Below are 12,500 nucleotides of genomic sequence, written 5' to 3' on the forward strand. Positions count from 1 at the left end.
GAGAGAGAGAGAGAGAGAGAGAGAGAGAGAGAGAGAGAGAGAGAGAGAGAGAGAGAGAGAGAGAGAGAGAGAGAGAGAGAGAGAGAGAGAGAGAGAAACAGGCAAATAGACTGACAAAAAGAGGTTAAGGTAAGGAGGAGGAGGAGGAGGAGGAGGAGGAGGAGGAGGAGGAGGAGGAGGAGGAGGAGGAGGAGGAGGAGGAGGAGGAATTTCACCTTAAGGAAACCCCACAAACCTCTCTCATCCCCAACACCCCTCCTCCTCCTCCTCCTCCTCCTCCTCCTCCTCCTCCTCCTCCTCCTCCTCCTCCTCCTCCTCCTCTTCCCCCTCTTCCCTAGTCTTCCCTTCCCTTCCCCTAAAACACGGATCCTCCCTTACCTTCCTTCCCTCCTCCTCCTCCTCCTCCTCCTCCTCCTCCTCCTCTTCTTCTCCCTCTCCCTTAGAAGAGTTGCTATTTAGTCTTTTCCTAAGGGTAGTCCAAGCAGTGTTGCCAACCTCTCGTCTCAAGGTAGAGCAGTGTTACCAGCATCCCTTCTCTCTCTCTCTCTCTCTCTCTCTCTCTCTCTCTCTCTCTCTCTCTCTCTCTCTCTCTCTCTGGCTCTTTCTGGAAGCACGATATCATTTCCTCTTCTTTTCTTCGTATTCTTCCTTAGCCTCCTCCTCCTCCTCTTCTTCCTCTTCTACCTCCTCCTCCTCCTACTCCTCTTATTCTTCTCCTCCTCCAGTCAATTATTTCATATTCTTTTTTGCTCTTTTCTTTTCTCTCTTCTCCTCCTCCTCCTCCTCCTCCAGGTTCTCCAATACACTCCTTCCTCTTCGTCCTCCTCCTCCTCCTCCTTCCTTTCTTCCTTTTAGGATCTCTCCCTCCTCTCCTTTTCTCCTCATTATTTTGCTATTTTTATGATCTCCCCCCCCCCTCTCTCTCTCTCTCTCTCTCTCTCTCTCTCTCTCTCTCTCTCTCTCTCTCTCTCTCTCTCTCTTTTAGCTGCCTTCTCCTCCTCCTTACCTTTATTCTTTCTCCTGCTTCCTCCTCCTCTTCCACCCCTCCTTCTCCTCCTCTCCCTCCCCACAGCAAATACTGCAAGCTCATTGGCTGGCAAGTCGTGACGCAACGATGACGTCACAGGTTGCGCTTATGACGTCACCACTAGACGTGACTCGGTAAGAATGTTGCTGCGTGAGGGGAGAGGGAGATGGAGACAAAGAGAGGGGAGAGGAGAGTGAGGGGAGAGAGTAAGAGGGAGAGGGGAGAAACTGAGAGATGGGGAGAGGGAGAGGGAGTATAAAGTGAGGGAAGGAGAGAGAGAGAGAGAGAGAGAGAGAGAGAGAGAGAGAGAGAGAGAGAGAGAGAGAGAGAGAGAGAGAGAGAGAGAGAGAGAGAGGGCAAAAGGTTAACAGGTTGAGGGGAAGGAAGGAAGGAAGGAAGGAAGGAAGGAAGGAAGGAAGGAAGGAAGGAAGGAAGGAAGGAAGGAAGGAAGGAAGGAAGGAAGGAAGGAAGGAAGGGAGAAGAAGAGAAGAGACTAAGAAAGAGGGGAGACAAAGTGAGGGGAAGAGAATAATGAAGGAAGGATGGAGAGATGAGAGAGAAGAAAGACTAAGAGGAAGAAAGAGAAGGAGAGGGAAAGGAAGAGAATGAAGGAGTGAAGAAAGAGGGAGAAGAATAAGGAATAAATGAGGAAAAGGGGAAAAATGAAGAAATATAATAGACCAAAGATAAGGGAATAGTGAAGATAGATGATAAAGAGAGGAAATAGAGAAATACGATAATTAGAGGGGAAATTATGAGAAAAGGGTGTGAGATAAGAGACAAGAATGAGGGAAGAGGAAAAATGAGATGATAACGAGGGGAGGTGGAGGAAAAAGAGGGAAAGAGAGAGAAAGAGGGAAAACTGAGGGTAGAATAAGAGGTTTTGTGAAGAGAATAAAATAAATAAATGGATGAGAGAGAGAGAGAGAGAGAGAGAGAGAGAGAGAGAGAGAGAGAGAGAGAGAGAGAGAGAGAGAGAGAGAGAGAGAGAGAGAAGGGGAGACAAAAGAAAGAAGTGGAGGAAATAAATGATAAATATAGAAGTAAGAAAATAATAAATAAAAAGAACCAAAAAAAGAGAAAGAAAAGAAGGAAAGAAGGAAAAAAAGGAAAATAGAGTAAATGAAGGAAAAAAGAAAATCAACACCAAAATATGAAGAAAACGAGAGAGAGAGAGAGAGAGAGAGAGAGAGAGAGAGAGAGAGAGAGAGAGAGAGAGAGAGAGAGAGAGAGAGAGAGAGAGAGAGAGAGAGAGAGGGGAGATGGGAAAAGGGGAAAAAGGTAGTGAAGAGGTGGATGGGTACGCAACGGGGGGTGAGGGGGGAGAGGAAAGGGGAGAGAGGGAAGAGGAGGGGGAGAGAGAGGGGAAGACATGAGTACGAAGGGGAGAGAGGAGAGAGGGGAGAGAAGGAAGGGGAGTAGACACGAAGAATTAATTGAAAATGGGAAAATGAGGAGAAAAACGAGAGAGAGAGAGAGAGAGAGAGAGAGAGAGAGAGAGAGAGAGAGAGAGAGAGAGAGAGAGAGAGAGAGAGAGAGACTGTCCCCTCAAAACAAGACTGAGAGGGGAAAAGAAAGAGAGGAGGAGGAGGGGGAGGAGGAATGCAAAAACAAAAGAAAAATAGAAGGAGGAGGAGGAGGAGGAGGAGGAGGAGGAGGAGGAGGAGGAGGAGGAGGAGGAGGAAGACAGCACAGCAAATGAAGCAAAGAAATAACGAGAGAGAGAGAGAGAGAGAGAGAGAGAGAGAGAGAGAGAGAGAGAGAGAGAGAGAGAGAGAGAGAGAGAGAGAGAGAGAGAGAGAGAGAGAGAGAGAGAGAGACTGATAAAAGAAAGGGATATTATGAGAATACGGGGTGATATTCCGAGAGAGAGAGAGAGAGAGAGAGAGAGAGAGAGAGAGAGAGAGAGAGAGAGAGAGAGAGAGAGAGAGAGAGAGAGAGGGGTCATTTCACACGTCTACAGCTTCACCTCTCCCTCTCTTTTCCCCTCCCTTTATTCCCCTTCCCTTCCCTTCCCTTCCCTTCCCTTCCCTTCCCTCCTCCTCCTCCTCCTCCTCCTCCTCCTCCTCCTCTCCCAGACAAGTATTGATCAGTCTGGAAACTCCCCCTCTCTCTCTCTCTCTCTCTCTCTCTCTCTCTCTCTCTCTCTCTCTCTCTCTCTCTCTCTCTCTCTCCGACACGAATAGGACACGATCATGTGTGTATGTGTGTGTGTGTGTATGTGGTGTGTGCATGTGTGTGTGTGTGTATGTATGTGTGTTCATAAACTAATCAATATCATCCACATGCAATATATTTTCTCTCTCTCTCTCTCTCTCTCTCTCTCTCTCTCTCTCTCTCTCTCTCTCTCTCTCTCTCTCTCTCTCTCGACTGTCTTGTCTTCCCATAACCTCATAATCTCTATTTCCCCCCCCTCTCTCTCTCTCTCTCTCTCTCTCTCTCTCTCTCTCTCTCTCTCTCTCTCTCTCTCTCTCCCCAGATCATTAGTTTCATTGTAATTCAAGGTCGCGCTTCTACTGACCTTGAAAGCAAGAGAGAGAGAGAGAGAGAGAGAGAGAGAGAGAGAGAGAGAGAGAGAGAGAGAGAGAGAGAGAGAGAGAGAAATGTGGTGGTGATAGTGGTGAGTTAGTACGTGTATATATATATTTCTCTCTCTCTCTCTCTCTCTCTCTCTCTCTCTCTCTCTCTCTCTCTCTCTCTCTCTCTCAGGAAGAAGAGATAGAGAACAAACCTAACTTCTATGTCCAAGGAGGAGGAGGAGGAGGAGGAGGAGGAGATTACAAAGGATTACAAAGGAAGAACAAACAGCAGTAGGCCTACTGTCCCTTATTTGGCTGTTTGCGGCCTACTCTATTTAAACTAATTTTAAAGAAAAAGGAAAGTAAAGGAGGAGGAGAAGGAGGAGGAGGAGGAGGAGGAGGAGGAGGAGGAGGAGGAGGAGGAGGAGAAAATGCGGGAAAGAATTTGAGAGAGAGATTTCAGTGCATGAATGTTTAATAGAGAGAGAGAGAGAGAGAGAGAGAGAGAGAGAGAGAGAGAGAGAGAGAGAGAGAGAGAGAGAGAGAGAGAGAGAGAGAAACTTTGACACTTCCATATAACTACACCCCTATCCAATCTCTCTCTCTCTCTCTCTCTCTCTCTCTCTCTCTCTCTCTCTCTCTCTCTCTCTCTCTCTCTCTCTCTCTCTCTCTCTCTCTTTATCTATCTATCTATCTATCTATCTATCTATCTATCTCCTTCTATAGAAAATTAAACCCATCCATCTTCTCTTCCCCTCATTTCTCCTCCCTCCTCATCTCCCAAAATGATGAGCACATAGGTAAAGGAGGAGGAGGAGGAGGAGGAGGAGGAGGAGGAGGAGGAGGAGGAGGAGGAGGAGGAGATTAATATTATCTTCTCTCATGATTTTAAGCGAGTTTTAGTCTTCATTTTCCATCATACCGATCAATAGAGAGAGAGAGAGAGAGAGAGAGAGAGAGAGAGAGAGAGAGAGAGAGAGAGAGATAATAGAGGACACGAGTACATTATCACTATTACAACCATTACTGTAATACCAAAAGTAGTAGTAGCAGTAGTAGTAGTAGTAGTAGTAGTAGTAGTAGTAGTAGTAGTAGTAGTAGTAGTAGTAGTAGTAGTAGTAGTAGTAGTAGTAGTAAATTAATAACTACAACCAGAATAGCAAATTAATAATAATGAAATGGCATAATTTTTCAGTGTGTGTGTGTGTGTGTGTGTGTGTGTGTGTGTGTGTGTGTGTGTGTGTGTGTGTGTGTGTGTGTGTGTGTGTGTGTGTGTGTGTGTGTGTGTGTGTGTGTGTGTGTGTGCACGTTGGCTTGTTTCCAGGAAGGACATACAGGGACAGTTCAGAGAGAGAGAGAGAGAGAGAGAGAGAGAGAGAGAGAGAGAGAGAGAGAGAGAGAGAGAGAGAGAGAGAGAGAGAGAGAGAGAGAGAGAGAGAGAGAGATCTACGCTTTTAGGATGCATGTCACATCTTAATTCTTTCCTTCCATTTCTCCTCCTCCTCCTCCCTGCTCCTTCTTCTCCTCCTCCTCCTCCTCCAGCTCACTGTCACCTTTAACTCCCTTCTTTGCTCCTCCTCCTCCTCCTCCTCCTCCTCCTCCTGTTCTTCCCTTCATGCAGTTCCAGAAGTCTATTGCAATGCGACGGAGGAGGAGGAGGAAGAGGAGGAGGAGGAGGAGGAGGAGGAGGAGGAGGAGGAGGAGGAGGAGGAGGAGGAGAAAACTTTATCACTATTTTTCTTCTTGTGTATAATTTTCTACGTTTCTTCTTTATCCCTCCTTTCTTTCTTTCTTTCTTCCTTTCTTCTTCTTCTTCTTTAATCATTAATTGTTAGTCCGTGTTTCGTGTTTATCTTTTCTTTCTTCTTCTTCTTCTTCTTCTTCTTCTTCTTCTTTGTTATTTGTTTTGTTGGTGCGTGAGTTAATTTCATTACTCTCTCTCTCTCTCTCTCTCTCTCTCTCTCTCTCTCTCTCTCTCTCTCTCTCTCTCTCTCTCTCTCTCTCTCTCTGTTCAACCCTTCTACTCCTTCCTCCTCCTTCTCTCCTCCTCCTTTATTCTCTTCCCCTCACCTCCTCTCTGTAATGACTCACCACTCTTACGATGAAAGGTAATGAGGAGGAGGAGGAGGAGGAGGAGGAGGAGGAGGAGGAGGAGGAGGAGGAGGAGGAGGAGGAGGAGGAGGAGGAGGAGGAGGAGGAGGAGGAGGAGGAGGTGGTGGTAATGGAGAAATGCATCAAGAACTCACTCATTTTTCCTCCTCCTCCTCCTCCTCCTCCTCCTCCTCCTCCTCCTCCTCCTCCTCCTCCTCGTCTTCCACTTCCTTCTCCTCCTCTTACTTCTCCTTTTTCTATTTGCTGTAATTCTCCCTAAAATCACATTATAGATTTACCACCAATGGCGACCCCCCCCCTCTCTCTCTCTCTCTCTCTCTCTCTCTCTCTCTCTCTCTCTCTCTCTCTCTCTCTCTCTCTCTCTCTCTCTCCCTCGGGACATTTATTTATTCGTTCCACTATTAACAACAACAACAACAATAACAACACAATTATACTTTAAATATTTGCATACATTTTCCTATATTTTTTTGTATGTGTGTATTTTTTTCCTTGTTTTCCCTATATAGAATTAATTTTGCTTTTTTCCCATTTTCTCTGAATAATAATTAGGCATTTCTAATTATTATTATTTTTTCTTCTTTTTCATCAACAAAATTTCAATACATTTTTTCACGCTTGTAATATTTTTTTTCTCTTTTATTTAATTAAATCGTAAACTTTGATATAAATTTTAACGCCTCAAATAATTAGACATCATTTGTTTTGTTTATATTAATGCATGTTTTATTTAACTTCAATAACTGGACTTTAATATTTGTTTCTTTCTGTCTTTTCACGAGCTAAAAACTCAATATTCCCACATCTTCATTAACAAGACTTAGTAAAGCTTCTATTTTTTTTTTATATTAATACCAAAAACTAACTATATTCTTTTATATCACACCTCTATCTTTCTATAACGACCAAAAGCTCAATATTCCCACGTCTTTATTAACAAGACTTAGTAAACTTTCTATTTCTATATTAATACACTTTTGTTTTTCATACCACGAGCAAAAACTAATATTCCTTTTACTGCATCTCTATCTTTCTATAACGACCAAAAGCTCAACATTCCCACGCCTTTATTAACAAGATTTTGAATGAGTTTATTTATTTACTTATTTTTTTCATTAGTAAGATTTTATTTTTCATACTAACACTGAAATTAACAATATTCACTTCATCACATTTCTATCTTTCTATAACAACCAAAACTTCAATATTCCCAAGCCTTTATTAACAAGATTTTGAATGAGTTTATTTATTTATTTTTTTTTTTTCATTAGTAAGATTTTATTTTTCATACTAACAGTGAAACTAACAATATTCACTTCATCACATTTCTATCCTTCTATAACAAACAAGAACTTCAACATTCCCACGCCTTTATTAACAAGATTTTGAATGCTTTTATTCTTTTTAACAATACCAAAAGTAATATTGTTTTTATCATATCTCCACTATTCCATGATAACCACAAACTCAACATGCTTCCACGCCTTTATCAACAAGACAGTATCCTTTTATTTGTACAGTAATACCAAAACAAACTATTTTTTTCGCATATCTAATAACAAGACTTTCGTTATTATTATTACTATTATTATTATTATTATTATTATTATTATTATTATTATTATTGTTGTTATTTATTTTTTTTGTTTGTTCTATCCCAATAAGAACTTTTAATACTTTTTCACGCCTCCCAGAAATACACAAATAAATGGCAAACTTTAAAATCACTCTTGCCATATCTTTAGAAAAACGTAACTTTATATTAAGCTACTTTTTTAATATGAACAGCACAACTTTATTAACCTTTTTCACGCCTCCGATAAACTCTCTCTCTCTCTCTCTCTCTCTCTCTCTCTCTCTCTCTCTCTCTCTCTCTCTCTCTCTCTCTCTCCTTCCACACCTTTAATAACACAACTTTATATTCCTTCACTAAAACAAACTAACTACTTTTTTTCCTCCCATTTTCACCAATAACTTTTTTTTCCTTCTAAAGCTTAAATAACATAACTTTATATTCCACTAGTTCATTTATCGATAGTACAAATCTATTGTTATTTATCTTCACTGCTTAAAGAAACTGAATTTTCTCCTTATTTCAATTTGTAATAACGTGGTCTTTCTTTAACTTCAATCTATAACAACTTAATTTTTCTCTTATTCCAATCTACCTCATTTTTTTTTCTGTTATTTCAATTTATAACGTCCTGATTTTCCTTCTTATTTCAATCTATAACAATTTAAATTTTTCTCTTATTTTAACTCGTAACAACTTAATTTTTCTCTCATTTCAATCCATAACAACTTATTCCAATTCATAATAATTTACTTTTTCCTCGTATTTAAATCTATAACAATTTAATTACTCTCGTGTTCCAATCTATAACACCTTAATAATCTTTCTTTTTATTTCAGTTCATAATAACTTTTTTTCTTACTTTAGATCATAACAACTTAATTTTTTCAATATACAACAAGTTAATTTTTCTCTTTTTCTTCTTATTCCAATGCATAACAACTAAACCTTCCATTCATTATAATCTACAACTAAATTCTTCTCTCATTTCCATCAAAACAAAGCAAGATTTTCCTCTCCACGCCCTTCAAAGCATAACTTTACATTCCCTTGCTTTACTTAACGACACTCCAACTTTAATGCCTTTTTACAACGACTGCCAGTAACGTATTTTTCACTCATGCTCAGAATTAATCCCTCTTTTTTATTTATTTTATTTTTTTCCCTCTCTCCTTTCGGTCACTGCACATCCCCAGGCAACAGTGATACATTGGCTTGCATTTTCCGGGCCACATTTGCAGTTCAACACACCTGGCACACACCTGAAACACACCTGAAGACGAATTATATATTTTTCAGGGGTTTAAACACAATATTTTTGACACACACACACCTGAGACACACCTGGAGGCACTTTGTACGTTTCTTTGCACCCTGAAGCACATACTTTGCAATACACACACCTGCAACACAACTGACGCACACCTGAAGATGATATGTGTTTCTCTCAAGGTTTTAAACACGAAATGTTGACAATCACACACCTGCAACACACCTGGAGACGTTTTGTACGTTTGTGTAGGCCCTAAAGCAGATTTTTCCACATATACACACCTGCAATACACCTGAAGACAATTTGCAGTTCTCTCAAGGGCTTAAAACGCAATATTTTGAACATGCACACACCTGAAACACATCTAGGCTCTCTCATAAACACCTCAGTGACTCAGAAAACACACCTGTCACGCAACACATTTGCAACACCTGCACCCACTTACTCTTCCCTCTTATGGCTCATTTACATTTTTTCACGTCTTGGCAACACACCTGTCACGTCGCACATTTCGAACACAACTGCACACACTTACGTCCACTCTTACTATTGCAATACACATCTGAAGCACACCTGAGGACTCCTTCACACCTGTCATGACCTTGAAGACACCTAGAAATTGACATATCTCTCTCTCTCTCTCTCTCTCTCTCTCTCTCTCTCTCTCTCTCTCTCTCTCTCTCTCTCTCTCTCTCTCTCACACACACACACTGCACACCAAAAAATAAATATAATCTTCACCTTTTACACCTTTGGAACACACCTGGGATATGAAACAAAGGTAACACCAATAGAAATAAATAAATACGAGAGGATAGATGAATAAAAGAAGTGAAATAATAATAAAAGACTTAATTTATCTGCCTATCTCTCTCTATCTATCACTATTCCACACAGAAATACTTAGAAGCAATTTAAAACACTTTAAGATACGAGAAGAGAGTAAGAGTGTAATCGTACCTCTACAAAAACTATCGTACATATATTAAGAGACGGAAAGTGAATAAAAAAAAAAAAAAAGGTGTAATTTTTATGTCCTTAGTGTAAAGAGCATGTATGTATTCTGTTACTACTACTACTACTACTACTACTACTACTACTACTATTACTACTACATATTAGCATTTAAGTAGAAAGTAAAAATAATTTATTTGCGTTTTAAAAGTGAGAAGGAAAGTGAAGAATGTGTGTGTGTATGTGTGTGTGTGTTTTGCGTTTTTTCTTGTCATGGTATAGCATAAAGGCACGAACACACACACACACACACACACACACACACACACACACACACACACACACACACACACACACACACACACACACACAAAGTTTTACAAGAAGGAAAAATCTGAATGTGTTACGAAACTGCAGGGGATAAAATTCTCTCTCTCTCTCTCTCTCTCTCTCTCTCTCTCTCTCTCTCTCTCTCTCTCTCTCTCTCTCTCTCTCTCTCTCTGTGCGTGTCTATGTGTGTAATCAAAACATGAACGCTGCTTTAATCACGTCTATTTCTAGTGTGTGTGTGTGTGTGTGTGTGTGTGTGTGTGTGTGTGTGTGTGTGTGTGTGTGTGTGTGTGTGTGTGTGTGTGTGTGTGTGTGTGTGTGTGTGTGTGTGTGTGTGTGTGTGTGTGTACAAAGAACGAACAACCCTAACAAATTTTTGCAACTAATTATTCTCCTCTTTTTTCTTCCTCCTCCTCCTCCTCCTTTCACTTTTCTTTCCCCATTTCATCATCCCCCCTCTCTTCTACCATCATCTCTTTCATCTATACCTCCTCCTTCTATTCCTCTCGATCAACAACAACAACAACAACAACAACAACAACAACAACAACAACAACAACAACAACAACAACAACAACATTTATACCCTAAACACTTGCATACTTATGATTTTTTTGTTTGTTTTTTCAGCATGTTGTTATTTTTCCCTTGTTTTCCCAGTCCCCAGTGAACACAGGTTTGGAAACTGTAATAAAAGGGAGATTTGATTCTTTTGTAAAGGGAATTAAAACGAACCTAAGACGATTCCCTTGCAAAAAAGTAATAAATGGTTGAATAAATAAATGAATCAATAGGTAAATTAATAAATAAGAGGCAGTTATAGTTAGTAATTTAAAGGTGTACATATTTAATTAAGTACGAAGTATGAGATGGATATATAGTGAATGAATGAATGAATGAATAAATAAAGAAAGAAAGAAATGGAAGAAAAATAGATAATTATATAAAAGATACACATTTCTAACTAAACAAAAAAACGAAGGAAGAAACTAATAAATAGACAAATAAAGATGGATACTTAGAAAAAAAAATGATAAAGAAAATAGACAGATAAACAAACAAGAATAAAAAGATAACACAAACAGAAACGAACACAAAGGAAAACACAAACGTAAAAATAACAGGTTTGGAAAATAAATGAAAGAAATAAAGGATAGATAGAGATCATTAATTACGTTATGGATGTGTATGAGGTGGCGTAATAATTAGCAAGTGAGGGGACAGGCAGGTGAGGTGGGGGCGCCCTAACCACACAGCGCCAGGTATAGTATTAATTAGGAAGGGGACGGGGGATGAGAGAGAGAGAGAGAGAGAGAGAGAGAGAGAGAGAGAGAGAGAGAGAGAGAGAGAGAGAGAGAGAGAGAGAGAGAGAGAGAGAGAGAGAGAGAGAGAGAGAGAGAGAGTCATGTGCTGATAGGAAAGAATGGTGGTGTGTGTGTGTGTGTGTGTGTGTGTGTGTGTGTGTGTGTGTGTGTGTGTGTGTGTGTGTGTGTGTGTGTGTGTGTGTGTGTGTGTGTGTGCAGCAACAGGCCCACGCTTACCGCACCACTGTCACCCCTCACTCCCCTTCACCGCCTCCTCCACCCCACTACTGCACAACACGACACTCCCTCACGCCACTCCCTGGTCCTCCCGTTACTTCTTGGCACTGTCTTACCCCATGGCACTTCCAGCAATCCCCGGCACTTCCCGCACTGGCTGGCACTTCCCCCGGTACTTCCCTGGCACTCACCACCCACGCCCACACGGACACACACACCAACACACCCACACACTCCAGGGGGCGGCTCTCGTGGCGCTGGGGGCGGGGCACGGGTTACCTTCGGCGGTGGTGGTGGTGGTGGTGGTGGTGGTGGCAGTGCTGGCGGGGCAGGGAGCTGATCCTGGCGCGCGTGCGGGTGGGCGCCGCCCCCGTGCATGTGCTGCCTGACCAGGAGTTATGTCTGGGGCGGCCGCAACCCCCGGAGCGAGAATCGGCCTCTTCTTCCACACCCACGCCCATTGCCACGCCCACGCCCACGCAGCACACCCTCATTCCCGCCGGCGCCGCGGCCGGCAACCCCCAGGGGCGCTGGGCAGGGCGGCGGGGACAGGGGCGGCCGCCGGCACCATGGTGGTCGTGGCAGACTGACAGAGGCGGCGATGTGCGGGGCTGGGGCTGGGGCGGGGCGGGGCGGGGCGGGGCTCACCTGATGCGTGGCGCGGCGGGGCTGCAGGCACACTGGGAGCTGCCGCCGCCTGCTGCCTGCCTCACACTGGCGCCGCGCCGCTCATACCGCCGCCACCACCAGCACCGCCACCCTTTTCTCCCCAACCACCCGACCCACGCCGCCCTGACCTGACCTAGCTCGCCCCGCCATGCACGCCCCGCCATGCACGCTGCCCTGGACTGCCCCGCCTGCCCCGCCATGCCACACGATCACACAACGCTGCGGGGCCCGAACTGCAAGACTCATGAGGGAGGGGTAACGACCTGGGAGGATACGGGGTCATTGAGAGGGGCGGCGAGGCAGGGAACAGAGGGGCGAGGAAGGCACGGTGGAAGGAGGGTGGAGGGAAGGGAGGAGGGGAGAGGAGGGGACCTGACACTCACCCCCACACCCTCTAGTACATGAACCTGTTGTGCCGCAAGGTGGGGAGATGGGAGAGGGGGTAGCGGTAGGGGCAAGGGGCAGGCATGGTAGGGCCGGGCGTGGCAAATGGGGGGTAGGG

General features: G+C 43.2%; 1 protein-coding gene across 24 annotated transcripts in view; it reads right to left on the reverse strand.

Moving 5' to 3' along the window:
- Positions 1 to 12,500, reverse strand: part of LOC135094216 (serine/threonine-protein kinase WNK1-like) — a 134,838-nt gene that overhangs the window by 55,411 nt on the left and 66,927 nt on the right. The window contains exon 1 of one of the 24 annotated variants that reach the window (XM_063994096.1): positions 11,978 to 12,213. The exons of 21 other annotated variants lie outside the window; for them this stretch is intronic. In XM_063994096.1, the coding sequence (XP_063850166.1) occupies positions 11,978 to 12,198 (221 nt within the window). In that variant the 5' untranslated portion in view covers positions 12,199 to 12,213. Of the gene's footprint in view, positions 1 to 11,445; positions 11,466 to 11,608; positions 11,951 to 11,977; positions 12,214 to 12,500 lie in introns of those variants that run through there. 2 more of the 24 variants (XM_063994097.1, XM_063994109.1) reach the window with 2 other exon arrangements.

This window comes from Scylla paramamosain, chromosome 45 (assembly GCF_035594125.1).
Source record: "Scylla paramamosain isolate STU-SP2022 chromosome 45, ASM3559412v1, whole genome shotgun sequence".
NCBI classification, from domain to species: Eukaryota; Metazoa; Arthropoda; class Malacostraca; order Decapoda; family Portunidae; genus Scylla; species Scylla paramamosain.